This window comes from Xiphophorus couchianus, chromosome 9 (genome assembly GCF_001444195.1).
Source record: "Xiphophorus couchianus chromosome 9, X_couchianus-1.0, whole genome shotgun sequence".
In the NCBI taxonomy this organism is placed as follows: Eukaryota; Metazoa; Chordata; class Actinopteri; order Cyprinodontiformes; family Poeciliidae; genus Xiphophorus; species Xiphophorus couchianus.
In genome coordinates, this window is record NC_040236.1 from 32663589 (window position 1) to 32682634 (window position 19046).

At 35.9% G+C, this 19046-nt stretch overlaps 1 protein-coding gene across 2 annotated transcripts in view; it reads right to left on the reverse strand.

Annotated features, from left to right (window-relative positions):
• Nucleotides 1-19046, reverse strand: part of fnbp1l (formin binding protein 1-like) — a 48988-nt gene that overhangs the window by 10358 nt on the left and 19584 nt on the right. For both annotated transcript variants that reach the window (XM_028027033.1, XM_028027032.1), the window contains exons 2-9: nt 11646-11761; nt 10075-10125; nt 8176-8323; nt 7210-7272; nt 6151-6255; nt 5040-5168; nt 3544-3690; nt 3236-3457 (exon numbers count right to left, since the gene is read on the reverse strand). In XM_028027033.1, coding sequence (XP_027882834.1) covers nt 3236-3457; nt 3544-3690; nt 5040-5168; nt 6151-6255; nt 7210-7272; nt 8176-8323; nt 10075-10125; nt 11646-11761 — 981 coding nt within the window. The remainder of the gene's footprint in view (nt 1-3235; nt 3458-3543; nt 3691-5039; nt 5169-6150; nt 6256-7209; nt 7273-8175; nt 8324-10074; nt 10126-11645; nt 11762-19046) is intronic.

Consider the following 19046-nt stretch of genomic DNA (forward strand, 5'->3'; position numbering starts at 1 on the left):
ACGGCCACAACTGGCCCCCTGACCGCATTTTGGACACCTCCGTATTATACCATCATAATTCAGTTTAGGATGTCGAAACATTTGAGACGTTTTATAGAAAATCAGAACATTTTCTTGCAGACATCCTGCAAAGAAACGATAGAAAAAAATGAAAACAGAAATAAAAACAAACCGGTTTCAAACTCATGGACACGTCTTGTCTCACCCCTCTCCTCAAACCTCTTATGTTATGAGGCATTCTGGGTACTGTAGTCTTAATCTCAGACAGATAGTGGCTTACAAGGTCGGAGCCAAAGCGCGACGTGGGGAAGAATTGGGAGACGGACCACTGATGATGATGATGATGATGATGATAGGAGGAAGAAGGTGGCGGAGGAGGGAGAAAAGATGGGGACTGGACAGGAAGTCAGAATAAAACAGCTGTTAGCTTTAGCTTCCATTGTTTAGATATACGGGAGTGAGTCGGCCATTTTCACAAAAACACTTCAGAAAGTTTCACTAGACTCTATTTTTGGTAAATCTGCTCCCTACATCTGAATTACAACATACATTTGATCAATGTTTTGGTGATCAAATGTTAAAATGTCTGAAATGCCTCAACATGAACTGTGTTTCTTCAGTAGCTGCATTTTAATTAACCATAAAATTGCGTAAATTTGAATTCTGAAAATAAATTTGATTAATAAAAACACGCCAATTTTGAAGAAATCTATCCTTTTTCAATGAAAAGTTTTTGCGGCAGAGTATTTTACAAATCTGCGATGAAAACTTTCACGAGTCGTGATGAACAACAGGATGTTACTACTGGCGAAAACGCCAAAGAAGATGACAGGAAGTGATAGGAGGATGATGCAACTGCATGTCAAACTTACTCACATGTGATTTTAATTGCATTTCTTATTTAATGGAAACACCACAATTACAAAATTGTTTTTTTTTATTAGTAGAATATCTACAAAGTTTTGTCCATATTTGTAATGAAAACCCAGCTACTGATGTTAAAGGTGTGACATTTTGATTTAGGAAAATAAATAATTCTCACTCGGGGTGAAAAGATCAGAATTTTGCCATTCAGACCACCATGGATGTGGGTTGCATATGGCCAAAAAAATTTAATTCAAATTTGGGTCAAATTTTCTAGTAAGGAGAGATTATAAACCAGTAGACAAAAAAGGCTCCCAAAGAACAACATTGCAGTCCCTCCAGTTTTTCTGTACATCTGAGATCACAGAAATTCACGCAAAGGCAACAGATCCCTGCATTTTTCACACCAAAATAATTGTAAATTTATAGCACATTTTTTCCAAAATTGGTCAAAAACATTGGGTTTAAGTGATGCCAACTCCCACCTACAGGTGGCAGCGTTTTCTCTTCTGCCTTTGCCTTAGCTGATGTCAAGTGATCAATGCAGCGATTAACCAAGAAGTTCTTTAAAGACAAATAGAAAAGTTTGTGTCTCCAATATGTCTGCTTGTTATTTTCTTTTTTCCTCTTTTCTTCTATACGTATATTTTGGAAATAGTTTAATATTTAACATATTTCGAAAGCCGCTCCAATGTTTTGATTGCACAAAAAATAAAATAATTAACAAAAAAAATAGCAAAATCCTGAAGGAATAATGAAAGCTCTTGATACCTAATTAGAAATTTTAAAAAACTCCAAGCAACTTAAAAAAAAGATGGAAAATAATAATTTTTTTTTTAAATTCTCGTTGATTTCAAAGTAATTATTTGCTGTGCAAACAGTGTTTCTGATAAAGTACAAAACAACAGGGATTAAATGTATCTAATTGTATTTCAGTGTGAGATTATGCTACTGTACTAAAAACAATGTATTTATTTTAAAACGTTTAACCATTTTCTTTTTAGCAGAGTTGCTGATAAGAAACTACATATTTCAAATTAAAAATATTTTCAAGTCAGATGAAGTTTAGGTCTGGACTGGTTTCCTGTTTCCACATTTCTTCTTCTGTGTTTTCCGAGGCTGACTCATTCAGACGGAGCTAAAAACCAGCGTCAATCTCAATCCCAGAGAATCTTAATCTGGCTGATCCGAGTGTTGAGCAAACGGCTCCATGTACACAAACACACGCCCCATCTATCAAACAGATTGCTGATACCATGAAGCAGCTGATTGGTTAAACATGAACCAACTGCAGGAGGTTAATCAGTGACCAACGGCGTGCCTTAGCAGAGGGTCAGGGTCCAAAAACGGCAGCAGGTTGGAAAGTATGAAACTGGAAAAATAATTTTAAAATAACTCCAAAACTGAACAGGAAGTTGGTTAAAGTGGAAGTAAAACAACATTTATGCAACATTTTCTCAAGGAAAACCACTGAAACAAAACTTAAATAAACAGACCACAGAAATATTGGACAGTGTGATAAACATAGAAACATAAAAGAAGGGAAACGAGTTTTGTTATTTAATAGATCAGATTTAGTTTTCTGACATATTTCACCTCTTAATGCCTGAATTTACATAGAACTGAACAAACAGAACACATGTTTTAGCTGTCAATTATATGTGAAATTACTTGGTGATTATTAATTTGAACTTTGTACCTACATTACTGTAAATTTAGGTCTGATGCTAATTAGAGCTACTAGGAACTTAAGGAATGAAAGAGACTTTTTAATCACAGTATGTATATTTTAAGTCAAGGAAGACTTTGAAACAATTAATATATATGCCATGCTCGTCTTTGCAGCTTTAAATAGCGCAAAAACACAAGACAATTTATTTTTAGCACGGTCCCATGAGATCCTAGCACCTTTTCTGTTACAAATTGAATTTCGACATTTTTGAGGAATCTTTGTTTTCATCTGGCATCGTTTCAAATACAGCTAAATACTTAAAGATTTCTGTTACTGTACTGTCCTGTTTCAGAATAAAAAACATATTAGGGTTTCTACTTATGCAAATAATTAAATGTATTAATCTTTTTTGATACGCAGCCATACTGCATAAATTAGAATATAGCTTGTCAGAGTAAAAGTAACTTTTGAAAATAACCTGTAAGCAGGTGTTAAACATACTTTTTTTAATCCAACATTTCTTCTGTTTTCAAACCAGGTTTTTATTGGTTTGATGTAAAATTCTACTTTTAAATATCGTACTTTCATTAATTGCTACGAGAAAATCATCATGATTAATAGAAGTAAAGTGTTTGTTTTGAGTCAAAGACATTTTGAAACAGATGTGAGTATGGAATAATTAAAGTATGTCAGTCATACCTTCGGTTTCTTCCCAAACAGCCAGAGTTTATTCTTGCCTTTGCTTATCGTGTGTTTTGCTTCGGAGCGCGGCACCGGAGCCAGCTCTCTCTCGCCTTTCGGCGTGTTGCTGATGGTCCCGTCCGAACCCGTCCTGCTCAGGTTCTGACTGAAGTCCTCAAACGGAAAGTCTCCCGGTGGTTCGAAGCCGGATTTAAACGACTCCACCACGATAGTCGAGTCCTGGGAGGATTGAAAATGGAAACTGAGGGAATAGTTTCAACGGGTTTGGGTTTGTTTCTTGAAGGTTGATGTTTTCAGTTTCGTACCCGCTGCTCGTCGACGGCCTTGGCAGCAGAAACCATCCCATCCAGACATTTGGTGATGATGGGAATGACTCTCCGCTCAGCCTCCGCAAAGCTTCGATACGTTTCACCGAGTTTTACCGTTCGCCGTTCGTCCATGCCTTGGAGATTCTGCATACAGAGGAAAAGATGAATAAAAGACACTGAGACAAACACGCAACATCTGAAAGAAAGCAGATTTCTCATCACAAGTATTCAGCATTTCATTTAAGGGGCAGTATCATATTTTCCAGGCACATAGTGCCATTTCATAGCACAATGTCAGGTGTTATAAAAATGCTGTTTATATAAAATATGACTTAAAAAATTTTTACGTTCTGATTTAACTCCTTGAAATTGGGCCTCTGTCTCTTTAAAAACTCCTGCTTTTTCTGAAGCTCCGCCTTCAGGAAGTCATCCCAACATCGCTCCTCTATTAACCTTCTGGCAACGTTTTTACTAGCGTTTCACTGAGAAGTAGCTCCTATAATGAGCTCAGCAGGTGTTTACTAATTGCTGCTGGCTAGTCTGAAGGAGCTGATTGGGGGAGGAGCTGCGCCTCGAAGGAGGAGCTGCGCCTCGAAGGAGGAGCTGAGCCTCGAAGGAGGAGCTGAGCCTCGAAGGAGGAGCTGAGCCTCGAAGGAGGAGCTGAGCCTCGGAGCTAGGCTCAACCAGTTCTTTTGCACAGCTGCAAACCTCGCTAAATCCCACACTTAGCCCCGCCCCTCAGACTCTTAGCCCTGCCCAATTTTGTGGATATAAAAGCAGAGTTCTGCTGTTATATCCAGTTTTGCTCCATCTTGAATGTTCATGTTGCCAAATTTTATTTGCTTCCAATGAAGCCAAACTTTGTAAATCAAGTTTAAACTTTTAATAAATCCACAAACTCATTTCAAAACATAAGTGAAGTACTGTAAGTGACATAAATAAATAAAACAAACCCAATTCTATTCACCCACATAAATCTAATACATCTTTGGAATCTAATTTATCTGTAATTTAAAAAACAAACACTCTTCATGTATGCTGAGGCTGAATATAAGCAACAAAGTGTAAGGTTTTGTTTTTTTCTCTGTGTTAAGTTATGTTTGTGTTGTCCTGTCTACCCCTTGATTGTTCCCAGCTGTGTCTCGTTCCCTGATTATCCTCTGTGTATTTAATGCCGCCTGTGTTCCTTGTCATATCTGACTAGTCATGTCAAGCTGTCTAGTCAGACGCCTTGTCTGCTGTCAGTTATTTCCAGTTGCTACCGGTTATGAGCATTAGCCTTCCGCTCATCTGTGCTGCCTGAATTATTGTGTGTTTTAGATCATTAAATCATCACTTCTTCATCCCAACCTGGGTCCTCAGAGTCTTCCTCACCACCTCTTAACCGCAAACCATGACACAAGGAGGCTTTTAAAAGTAATAAACACTTAAAGAATACAAAGATAACAAAGGAATTATAAAGTGAGTAAGAACAACTGAATTGTTTTATTTACCTTAAAGATTTGTGGTATGGAGTTATTAAAATGTTTCCACTGCTCTCCGTTGAAGTTCTGGAGCTGAGCAGCATATTCGTTTTTACTCTCGTCCGCCATGTGAGTCCGCGTGTAGAGCTGGGCTTTAGCCTGAACAGTTAGTCATATAATTGTGGAAAATCACACAAGTAATCCACTAAAGGCAACTTAAAGCCTAAAAATTCAGAAAGTGACATTCTAAATAATGTAAAATAAATAATAAAGCATAGAATTAGACTGAATAGACCTGGTTTTACAGATCGGGAACATTGTAATCTGATCTAGACTTTTTTCAATTCAGAGATTAACATCGGACCGGTCCATCTCTAGGTTTGACATCTAACAGGCAATTTAAACTGAAAAACCTTCCAGTCCAGTTGAATTGAAACAATGTTGCAAAGAAAAGTGGGCTAAAATTTCCAAACTGTGATGTTAAACAATGTTTCCGAAGATGGAACGACGCATAAGACTTTAAGATAATGATTTAAGAATAAATAATTTCCTTTTTCATCTTCATTCTTCTGCCAAACCACAGAACAAAGTCTGCATGTACACTGCAAAAACACAAAATATTACCAAGTATTTTTGGTCTAGTTTCTAGTGCAAATATCCAACTAGACTTTAAAAAAACAAAACAAACTCATAAGTAGCTTTTCAGCACGATATAGAAGCTTGTTCTAGTCAATAATTCTTTAATACTGACGAAAAAGTACTAGTCCCACTGGCATTTTAATTCACTTATTTCTTAAGTGACAGGCACTGGCTGTTACCTAGCAACCCCAGCCAAGCCCAGCCCGTTACCTAGCAACCAAGTTCTAGCAGATTATTTCACTTATAACATGGGAAATTGTCTTGTTGTAAGTGAAATAATCTGCCAAATGAACAAGTAATTTTTCTTCTATTTTAAGGAGTTCTTTACTTTAAAAGCTACTATATCTTGCTGAAAACTTATTTGTGGGTTAGTTTTATCTTATTTCAAGAGTATCAAGAAACTAAAGCAAAATTTTCACTACAAGTCAGTGAAAATTTAGGAAAGATTTACCCGATAATCTAGATAAATGGCGCCAAGGCTCCGCAGGTGGAAGCAGCTTACCTTCTCCACCTCTGACTTGGTGGCGTTGATGTCGTTATCTAGCCGGTCGTAGGTAATCTGCGCTTTCTCTGCTTCTCTGCACTCCCTCTCAAACTTCTTTTTACTCTAAAAGGAAAAAAAAGAGCATCCAGTTTATTTCAAACACCAAAAATATTAATTGCAGCAGATTTGCATCTGTCTCACTAAATGAGATGAGAAAAATACGTGAATGAATCACACAGAGATAGTTTACTTCCTGATGCGCCATCTGGATCACATTAGCAGTAAAGCAAACAGCGAATAGCTGAGACATTAGTCTGGTCACTAGGAAGTTACAGTTAAAGTCACACAGTCTACACACTGAAATGCTCCAAAACATCAGATAAAGTTTACACTGCAAAACACTAAATCTTACTTTTAGCCTATTTTTAAGACTAAACTAGTAGGGGCTTGTTTTAAGTGAATAGTTCCTCAATATTGCTAAAAAATACTAGTTCCGTTGGCAGATTATTTGACTTAAAGCAAGATGTTATTAATGAAAAAATCAGCCGATGGGACTGATACTTTTAATTTGAAATTAAGGACTTATCAACTTAAAACAATCTCCTGCATCATATGTGTAAGTTAGTAATTTTGTGTCTAAAGTCTACTGAAAAACGAGGCTAAAAATACTTGGTAAGATTTTGTGTTTTTTCAGTGCAGTAATACGGTTTTGCTTTAATAGCTTCAGATCTGCACTGATGTCTCTGTCTCTTTCCTAGAAACTGTCGATGCCAAGAAGGGAACAAAAATGATGCTACAATTTATGAATATGATAAAAAAAATAATTAAAGCTACAGTTTGTATTGTTTAGCACGAAGCTAGCTTCTTAAAAACAGATTTAAATGGAAGAAATGTGTTTGTTTCCTGTCCAAAATGGGTAAAAAAGATCAGAGGGGACTCAGTTTATCCTTCGGCTAACTCTGTTAGCATTTCTTTCATTCCTTCCTGGTGTCAGTTAGTGTGTGAGTAGCAGTTGCTCGTCCCCAACAGAAAGTGTTTACCATGAACACGTTCTCTCTCCTCAACCCCCAAACTTACGTTGTCCATCTGTTTCCAGCAGTGATCCAAAAACTGCTGAGCCTTCCTTCCTTCCTGAAGGTGCTGCTCATTTCCACACAGAAACAAGAAACACGTAAATAAGCAGACCACAAAAATATAGGACAACGTGACAAAGCCACACAAAAGGGCTTTTGTCATTTGATCAGGCTTTGAATTTTCTAACATATTTAACATCTTCATGCCACAAAAATTTATGTTTTTCTGTCAATCAAATATGAAACTACTTCGAGATTAGAAATGTGAATTTTGCATCTACATTAGTGTAAATTTAGGTATGATGCTAATTAGAGCTACTAGGAACTTAAGGAATAAAACAGACTTTTGACTTAAAATAAGCCTATTTTAAGTCAAAGACTTTGAAACAATTAAAATATTAATATAAAAAACATTAGAAAGCCAAAATATATGTTTTATTGCAAAATGTGGTAGTGTGGTAATATAATTATTATCATTATATCACTTGAAAATGGTCTCAAAACAACAATATTAGAATTTTTAGCGATAACTTCTGCGGCAATTTGTCATCCAGGAAAATTTGTTATTGTGACAGACCTACTAATAAAATTGATTATATGGTTTAATAAAGCAATACTGGTGTTCTTTTAATTCAGTTCAGTTTCATTTAGAAATATTTAAAAGTTTTATACTTTGCTTTATCATGAAACCTCAAGTCTAATACACATATAAAACATCTAACCAATGAAAACCAGACTTCAATATGAAATAAAATTAGATCAATTATGGTTGAAAAACATCTAGCGGCCACTATTCTCCCAAAACACATCAACATTTTAATTTTTCCAGCAGCAGATGGTAGAAACAAGACGACAGATGGATAACATGACATGCAACAGATTATTCCTCAGAAAACACAAGCGACACAGAGGAGAGGAGCGAAACATCTGCTTTCAGGACGGAGACGGACGGAGGTGTGACGGCACTCACGTGTTTCCGCTCGGCTTTCAGCTCCTGGCTGTATCTCATCAGCTCGTTGTAAACCTTGTGGGACATTTCCTCCGCCACCACCTCCCTCTGGCCGGCGTAGTCGTTCAGCTCGCCCATAATGGAGTAGAACGACATACACGATGTGAACCTGTCGTTAAATAAAACATTAATTTACGGAGTTTAAAAATCACTCTGAATTTAGCTGTATGCTGTATACTGCAACAAAACAGATCCCAGCTGAGACAGAACCGCAAAAATACAGAATTTTGTCCAATTTCTAATGAAAATATTTTAGCATGCTTTGACAAAATAATTTAAAAGTAACTTCTCAGCAAGATAAATAAGCTAGTTTTAGGTAAATAATTATTTAATATATATTTTTAAAGATAGCAAATACTAGCTACTACTCTTTGTATCTTTATTGAAGAATTATTGATTTAAAATAAACTTATTTATCTTGCGTGGAAGCTACTTTAGGGTTATTTTGTCTTAATTCAAGTGTACTAAGATATTTGTTTTGGAAACTAGACAAAAATAACTGAAAAGCAACTTTTCAGCAAGATAAATAAGCTTGTTTTACTACAGCAATTCGAGAATAAAAATTTTAAAAATGCTAGTTCCTCTGGCAGATTGTTGTTATTGCTGAAAAGCAACATAATTTTTGTCTTCATGGAAGTGTACTAAAATATTTGCACTAGAAACTAAACAAAAATACATAAAAGTTTTCTGAGTTTATTTCAGTAACAACTTTTTCTCTGGAAAAATTATAAAGCAACAAAACTGGCGGATTCCAGAAAGTTCATCTTAGAAAGCGCTGCAAAAACACAAAATATTACTAAATAATTTTGTCTAGTTTTAGTGTAAACAGCTTGGTACACTCAAAATAACTTAACGTCACTTCACAGCAAGATCAACACGCTTGTTTTCACAACAACAATTCTTGAATATATATTATTAAAAGTACTAATTCCACAGGCAGATTATTTCCACTTATGAGACATTTTTACTGTTTTAAGTGAGACAAGTCTGCCAGTGGAACCAGTACTGTGTATCTTTATTCAGGAATTGTTGACTGAAAACAATCCAATTTATCCTGCTGAGAAGTTACTTTTAAGTTACTTTTTATCTTAATTCTTGTATAATAAGATATTTACACTAGAAATTAAACAAAAACACTTAAAAGTAACTTCTGAGAAAGATAAATAAGCTTGTTTTCAGTCAATAAATCTCAAAGATGGATAATAAAAAAAACGTACCAGTTCCAATGGCAGATTTTTCACTTATATGTAGATAATCAGCCATAAAAATCTCAATTGATGAATCTCTGGTTTATCTTATTTTGAAAATATTTTCAAAATATTAAAAATGAGTTTTTCTTTTCAATAATCCTCATTTCCTGCTCATTCAAACCTTCATAAACAATTAACTTTTATTCATAATGTACTAAAATAAGCATAAAATAAGAGTAAAACCTTTCTCTACATTGAACCATAGATCATTTCCATGATCAAATTTCAGCTAAGCAGCTGTTTGTTGGAAAAAACGAAAACTTCCAAACAAATGAAACAAGAATTTAAGTTTTTCCTCATAAAAATGTAATTTTTGAGTCTTTCCCAACTTTAAGGAAGCTGTAATAATATAAATGTAGAAGCTTCATGTGGTTAAAGGGGACAGAAAGATCTCCCCTGACCTCCACAAACCCTTCTACATTCCTGCTGTTTATGTGACGAATTGCATTGTTTGGTAATTTTGCAGACAGGATGTGAGCAGCCACATCAAACACGTTTTTTAAATGACCAGTCAAATTATTCATCAAGATTCCAGCTGGGTTTTCCGTTGCTCCAGTCCACAGGCATCCGAAAGCATCGAGTAAAGATTAAAACTAAACAACGTCCTCACCTTGGCTCTTCATCTTTTGAACGTTTTGGACAGTATTTCTTCACCAGATTCCTACAAGGCAAAGAGGGAAACATAAAAGCTTAAGGCACTGTCTGAAATTTTAATCCTGCAGGTACAGAAATGCTGAAAGTCAGACTGACACACACATAAACGAGAGGAGAGACATCCACACTCAGCAAGAAAGGATCCAAGCATTAGAGAGGAATCAAAGATTTAAACATCAAAGTCTTCGCCGGTCGTTTCCCTGAGGCTCCTGCAGTTTGAATTAATTAACTGGAGCACGGCTAAAGGTGGGCTGTGCTACATGTTTACGCAGAGCTGCAGATGCATGAGTGTGAGAGCTGTTATCAGTAAAAAAGAAAAAAGCAACATTGTCTGGAAACAGACTGAGAGAGATACACATTCTGTAGTTCCCTACTTGATTCTTAAAGAGGTTTTTACCAGTTTGGTAACAAAGAAACATAAACAGGCATTTTCATTCTTTATTTCAATATCCTCAACATCAATATGTAGACACATTGAAGTGTGACGTCTCACACGCAAGATCCCACCGCCAGCTTCCTGCTGTGGGGCAAAAAAAGCTGCCCGCTAACAATGACTAGCATTGGTTTTAGCCGTTAAGTTGTTAATGTTTAAATATTAAAATAAAAAGGGATCCAGTGCTTTGCTACTAATTGTCAACATAATGACAACTAGATAACAAGGTCAGGAAACAACTTTAATCAAAAAGTAGCACGAGAGAGGGAAATAGGTCAGCTATGCTAGCTTGACTATGACAACCTTAACATGTAGATGTGCTGTGGAATTCTGTGTGTTTCGGTTCAGTTAATAAAAAAAAATAGATAGATACAAAAAAGGCAACCTGAACACCAACTCTGATAGATAATCAATAGAGCAGGTGTTTAAATTAGCAAACAACCAGCGCTGTGTTAGATTAGCTAATAGCAGCAGTAGCTAATCTACTACAGCGATCACTTGTCGCAAAATAAACATCAAGTCTGAAAACCTAAAACTGTAACGGACTGAATGTTTTGTTCTTTGTGTGGGAAATGTCTGAGTGTTTTCTGGTGTTGAATTCTGATACGTTAGCGGTTGCTATGGCACCGAGTCTGTGTGTAGCACAGCTAACGCAGAGAGCGAGAAAAAAAGAATACGAGTGGTTTTGAGTTTATGCTTCAACGGTTTTTCTGCGTTATTTTTCACTTTTGCACACTGCACTAAATTAATAATACCTACATCTCCAGAAACGCAGCTACTGTCTCAGTATTTTTTTTTATTAAATCAGTGAAATGTGATACTCTTGGACTTTTTAAGCATCGGTAGAGAGAAAAATGGCTAAAATTTCAGGCATGATTGCAAGACATACAGGTAAAAATATATTTTTGAATCTGACAACAGTAATACAAGGATTTATATAACGTTCTATGTCAATATGGTTATATTTGTGTCTGTCAGTGTGTGTGTGGGGGTTGGGGGTGCGTGTGTGTGTGTGTGTGTGTGTGTGTGTGTGTGTGTGTGTGTGTGTGTGTGTGTGTGTGTGCGTGCGTGCGTGCGTGTGGGCGTGAACGTACCGTAGCTGCTTGGCATAGTTCTGCTCTATGTCCAGCCTCTCCTTAACGAACTTTGCATAGCGCTCAAGGAAGTCAATCCCCCACTGAGTGTGTTTGTCCAGATTCTCAAACTGGTCCTGAAATAAAAAAAAAACAAGACAGAAAATTAAAAGAAAGAACAAAAGAAAAGAAAAACACACACACACTTTACATGTGTTTTTTATGTGTTGGTTTAAGAAATCACATTTTAGAAACCATTTGTTATGCATATATTTTTGTGCCTAATTAACACAATTAAACATTAATTTTTGCTAGTGTGCAGACAAATGGTTTCTTATGGAGGTTCAAGATACATTTATTCTGTTAAAAACATTTATACAAAATACAAGAATCTCATATTCTAGTCTGTTGTTTGCACCTGTACTTACAGCTCCATGCGTACAATAACACCAAGCTGAAAAACTACAAAAATCTTACAATATTATACAATATTTACTGTGTAAAATGGGTATCTAAAAAATAAAATCAGGAGAAGAACAAACTGTTCATTCAGGCAGACAGAGAGTGAGACTCCAAGCTGATAACAGGAAGGTTTAATAGATGAAACCAAAGTTGTTTTTTTCCTGAGCTATTTTGCTAACCTAGTGATTTTAATTGATATTTTTACAACAACTGATGGTCTCATAGCTACCTGATTGTGTTATAATCAAGTAATCCAGAAAAATGAGCTCAGCAGCTCCACCAGGTGTTTGCTAATTGCTGCTGGCTAGTCTGAAGGAGCTGAGTGTGGGAGGAGCTTTACCTTAAAGGCGGAGCTAGAGCCAAACAGGCGTTTAGTGCAGCTGAATGGTTGCCATGGAGATTAAAGGATTTCTCAAAGATGAAAAAAAAAATATCAAAGCAACACTACAGGTTTGCTTTTGATGAGGGAAAACATTATAAGATGATGTAAAGCTATAAAAAAGTAAATTTTATATAATTCTGCCCCTTTAAATTAATGGAACACATAGAATATAACAGAAAACAAGATGGCTGAACATGACAGAGACCTGCCTTTCCTCCATCCACATACACTAAACCACAGTTTAGTTAAGTCATTCATCAGTTCTCTCATAAGAAATTTGTTTGACGATAAATTGTCCCAGAAGTTATCACAATAAACGATGATATTGTTGTTTTGAGGCCATTTTCAAGTTCTTGGATTATAATAATAATCCAAGATCAATAAACTTTATATTCAAATGAACATTTAACACTGGAACTGGAAGATATTTTAAATGAAACAACAAATAAAATGAATTATGAAGTCTGTAAACAAAAGTATCCTTCAAAAAAGTCAGTTGAGATCAAAACACCAGACTGAAAACTTTTATCATCCAGGTTTTGGTAGAAAGAGAGAAATAATAAATCATGCAAATGGAAATTATTGAGCTGATTTTAATTGATCACATTATTAATTGATTCATTGCTTATTGTGAATCTCAAAGTTAATTCAACCAGTGACTAACAGGAGGGTCATATTTCAGTTGAACTACAGGACAAAATGAAACTGAATCAAAAGCTGAGGATATAATCATGTTTGCTGCCTGCAGCAGCCACCGGCTGAACTAAACGCTGACTAATTATTGAACCCGGACAAACAAAGCGACCCCAGCAAGTCTGAACTGTGAAATAAAAACCCTCCGCCGTCCTCCTTAAAATCCTGCACATTTTTTGTTCAAAAAAGGGAAAAAAAGCAGAAAAAGGAGGTTTGACTAAGACGTTAAGCAGCAGTTAGCTCATACTGAGAGTCTCGCTCTGAATCACAGCTGTGAGCTTTGAGGTTTATTCTGGGTTTGTTTTAGCCGTCTTGCTCATGTCTGGAGCATCTCTCCGGCTCGTCGGCCTCCTGTTAGCTGCAAGGCGGCGATTGCATCAGCCTGTGTGACGGGGCTATGAATAAGTGATAGACTATGAGCTCATGCTGTAGTTTTTGGCTGCGTCTCCAGGCTCCTGTTCTCTCCGTCCGCAGGGACAAAAATAGAGATGAAAACTGGAATCTGTTAGCAACAAGCGGATGAAGATGGTGCTGAAGATTTTATTTAGTTCTGTTTCAATCACACTGATTACTTTCACTTTTAGTTAGTTAGTTAATTCATTTGCTCACAACAGCAGTTCATCATGATGATTTAATTTCCCTTTAGGACTTTTAAATTGAATTGACTCGATTAAACTGAATAATAGATGATAGAAGTGACTTTATTTCAGACGGTCAGATAAAATATGTTGGCCACTTTTAGCCCCACTACAGCATGTAAAACATGTATAATAAATCCAAACTAGCCCAATCATTTCCATTTGCATGATTAATCATTTTTCTCTTCTTCTGCCAAAAGCTGGATGATAAACTCTTCAGTTTGGTGTTATGTTTAGACTTTTAATTCATTTTATTTGTTGTTTTGTTTGTTTATTTTTGGATATTTAAAATGTCGTCCAGTTCCAGTGTTAAATGTTCATTAGAGTAAATTTTTTTATATATATTTGACAGTGCATTTTTGCATTATTACCATTATAATGCTTGAAAACAATCTGACAACAATATTATCGTTTATCGCGATAACTTCTGGGACAATTTATTATCAGCAACATTTGTAATTGAAACAAGCTTAGCAATAGTTTAAGTTTTTATTGTTGGCACAGACTGAAGCAGCACTTTGATAATTTGTCAATCAATTTTGTAGGAATTTTGATTTATTCTCTAATAGATGAATACCAAATTAGCACAGTTCTTCCTGTGTCCTGTCCTACAAGACTGTTCTGTAAAAATAAAGAAGAAAAATGTAAAGAAATATCTATATTGCATGTATTATTAATATCACTAGAAGAGAAACTGAACTGACATGTGGCTCTGTTTTCATCAGGGTCTTTCTTAGGAAAATCCTGATTCTGAAAAATCATAATGTCCATAAAAAATAAACCCATCAAAGAGATTTTTTATTTTTTTGTGATGCTGAGGTGCTGTTTTATTTACAGGTGCATTAATTGCACTTTTCTTTAAAAAACTCAACCTGTAGACTCTGAATTTGGCTGATAATTTTTTTTTTGTTGTTTTAAAAGTTGCTAAATATAGAAACAAAGTCTCTAATTTGGGGTGACTACAGTTCAGGCTATTTATTGACGCCAACACTTACATGTGAAGCAGATCTTATCTAAATCAGCAAAGGTCTAAAAATCAACCACTGTTCATTTCTGCTCTGCTGTCAGAGACGTTTGACTGTTTGCCCCGCTCGCCGCACGTTTCTTTCTCATGACTTTCTTACTATATTTAGCAACAAAATTTCAAATTTCAGACAAAATAAATCAGAATTGGCCAAAATCGGAATTAGAAGATCAGTTTTTAAAGGTCAGCGATCGGTCAGAAAGCTGCAATCGAAGCATACCAACCAAGAAGTACCTGTAATGCTTTTAAATCCACTTTCCTTCTCAAAATTAGACTGGAAATTTTGTGCTTTTTAAAAAATATATTTTGTGATATATTCATGTTTTTCTCTCTTTGAAAACCTAAAAATGGATTAAGAAAGATGGTTCTGAATAAATACATTTCCAATTGTGGATATTTATCAAAAATAACTATTTCACTAAGCATTTTATGTGGAAATGCACTCCATGTTGTCACTGCAGTAAAGCTGATTAATGAGCAAAATATAAATGACTAAAGGGGAGACTATGCTGTAGAAACATCACTAAAATATAATAAGTTCAGCTATTTGTTAAGTTATAAATCACTTAAAAAGACTAAAATGAAAGTAAAATTGGTAAAAAAGAAAACGAGTGGAACTTCGTAATTTAACACTTGGAGTATTTTAAAAAACATAAAAGAAAGAAGTGGAGTTTAAGGACCTTGAGCAACATTTTATCAGCCTTGACACAAACTTGAACTGTCAGACATTTTTTACCCCTGAGATTTGACACCTGAAAGGCTGAAAGCTCCACTTTTTCACCCCTTCTCTGCTGTGATTCACTCACATCGCAATCTGGGAACAAATGAGTCACTTACAGTCCAGAAGAAGAAACTGAAAAAATCCTAATAAGCAAATTCCATCAGTTTTCCATACAATCCATTCCATACAGTAATCTGTGAGCGTTGCACAGGAAAAACACACAATTAATTAGCAGAGCTAATTCTGCTAATACTAGCAGCTGATTACTCAGAGAGGCAGAGGAGAGCAGAATCTGATTCACACTGCAGGAAATGTCAGCCTGGCATCGGGCTGCAGACCCCCGGGCTCCGTCTGCACCCTGTGTGTGTTTACCGTGTGTCTGATCCGACTCAACAACAAACACACACACAGGCCTCCCTAAAGACGCTGCTCTCTATTTGAAGAATGTGAAGGTGGGGAGCCGAGACGGCCTTTGTTTTGTTGTTGTGTGCTGGATGCTAAACATTTAAGCGTTTATCATCACCGTTTTCTCCAGAGGTCTAAGATATTCAGGGATTATTTGTTTGTAAACTCGCAACTCGGCTGCAGAAAGAGCCGGCCGCCCTTTAAGCTGTCACCGGTTGCCACGGTTACCCACATTTATTGTGACTTTTTGACATTAGACTATGACCAAATTAGCATTAGTGGACGAGAGACGTTTTGATTATCCAAATGGGTTTCATGTAGGTGAGTGGGAAAAGTATTTTAATCTCAAAATTCAGATTTTCTTTTTTTTACTCAAATTTCTGACCAATTTTAAAATTCTGGGTTTTTTTTCTCAAAGTTTTGACTTTTTCTCTGAAAATTCTGACTGTGTCCTTGGAATTCTGATTTTTGTCTCAAGGTTAAAATATTTCCTCTAAATTCTCATTTTTTTCTCAAAATTCACTTTTCTCAAATTTCTGACTAATCTCAAAATTTTAACTTTTGTCTCGAAATTCTGATTTTAACCTTCTCATAAAGTAAAAAAACCTTTTTCCCAGAGGCCCTAACCCTCTTCTGAACCTGAACTCTTGAAATCTGCCAAATGTTGTCTTTTATTTAACGAGCTGTTTGCACTGTTTTATCTCCAACCTGTGAGCACACGCACATTCCAGTGGATATTTGATTTGCCTGTTTCCTTTTTTCTTTTTTTTTTTACCCTGCGGCAGCAAACGTCCAAAAATCTGGCCGACAAGCCAGCCTCAGGGATTAACATTAGTCCTAATTCCAAAGTTTTGGTGTCATGGAGCTCTCTTCGTCTCTTCTGGAGACGTTTGTTTTGGTTATCTGTGCTGCGCTGGAGCCCCGTGAGTTCCTGTGAAATGTTCCTCCCATTGTGAAACGAAGGCAGACATTTGCTTTCAATCAGTTCAAACTGTTCCTCTGAGCGAAAGAAACGGGAGTTTCTTCCTCTTATGTAACTGCCGAGGTTTTGTTATGCAGTCTGTTATTGTTTACTTTTCCACTCAGTTCTAAACAGTTTAATGGTTTTCCAAAAGCTGCGCAGTTCTTCAGAAAAACTGCCACCATTTGTTGATTAAAGTTTGCGTCCACAGACAGTTTTAGCTGAAACTACTGGATCCTCAATTAAAACTCTGCTGCATATTGTTTATAGATTTATTTCTACTCCTTTTATGGCTCTGAGAGTCAAACATTTTCAATCCCCGACAGCAGGGGAAACATAAACCCAGAAACATACACCTCTGGGTAAAACCTGACAAAAGGTTCATTTCATTTTCTTGATTATTTATTTATACCAAACACAGGATGATAAAAGTTTTCAGTCAGGTGCTTGTGGTCTCAACTACACCTTTTGAAGACTATAGTATCCATGGTATCCATTTTATTTGTTGTTTTGTTTACTTATTTTGGATATTTGAAATGTCTTCCAGTTGCAGTGTTAAATGTTTGTTAGTTTATTAATCTTAAGAATGTGTTCTTGCATTATATTACTTGAAAATGGTCTCAAAACACCGATATTATCGCTTACCGCCATAACTTCTGGGACAATTTATCATCCAGCAAAATTTGTTACCATGACAGGGCTTTGGATGTCAAAGGCAAATTCAAAACTCAGTGGAGTTGGACAATAAATCAATAACTATGTAGTAAATATTCAATATTTAATAGAATATTGACTGAACTCCGATCCAGAACCGCACAGCATTATGGGAAATGAAGGCAGAGGAAAGGCTTCAGCCTTCTCACAGCTACCTAGGCCAGGTTGGTGGAATCAACTGACTCACTCCTTCTTTGGTTACCTAGCAACTCATTATTTGGTTCCCTAGCAACAACCTGTTAAGTAACTTGCGCAGCAGCAGTTTAAGTTTTTGCATCATAACTGCTTAAAAACAATTAAACAACGGCGTGGAGTGAAAGTTGTGGATAAGACAGGAAAGGTCTGTGTTAAAACAAAAATTTATAATTATCCACATCGACTGATATGAAACGCTACTATCGTGATACGTGATTCAGACATTATCGTTACCTAAAACACGGTGAGACATTTTTAAACTTCAAATATCAAATAAATTTCTTGGTTTCATCTTTTCTCTTTAAATCTAGAGTCATATTTAATAAATTTGATTATGGACAAGTTGCTTTGGGCGAGGGCTGCACTGCTACCTTCCAGTAATAAGGTCAAGGGTTAAAATCCCCAAAAACGAGAGGCTGTGTGATGTACCACTGTAACCAATAGGAAAATTCACCCGCAGTAGCCACCATTCAACCCAAAGGGGGCAGCACTGAGGCAGTTTTAGGGAAAATATGGGAGAATTAAATGTATACAAAAATGTCACAATTGACACAGAAACATGAAAAACCAATTTAGAAAGCTTATTAGTGAAAAAAAAATTGTTTTGAGGTTTTGTTACAGTTTAGTAAAGAAAATAATATTTACTGAAATGAGCCAATTTTTCATATAATTGTGTACTTATCATTTATTATTCCTTTTTGCAATAAAGCTGGAATGTGATACTGGTCGACTCCTGTTTTTATCTTGTAAAACACTTTGTGTTGTATAAACAGGAAAAACTTTTACTCATTGATACCCATCAGAGCTGGATGTTTTAAATAACTTTATCTTGGATTTCAAAAATATTTTTAGCAGCAGAATAATCTTTAATAAATGTAGATAAGAGCAATCAGAAGTCACCAGCCAGAGATGGGTCAGTTAAATATTAAACCACAGACACTGAACAACACCTACAGTTTAATCTGTAATAATAAAGAACATTATTTCCTCTCTAATAATAAATCATTGCCCTTTCTTTGACTCAGCAGCTCTGTTCTGCAGTTCCGGCTTCCTAATATCACATAAACTTCACCAGGAAGTAAATAAAAATGTCACTTCCTCTCTTCTTTATCACTACAGCAAAGGCATAAATTAGCAACAGCCGCCCTTTGACCTCGTCTGAAGTAACACAGAGCTTTCCTGACACATGCGTCTTTTACGATGCGTTTCACACATAATTTACAGAAT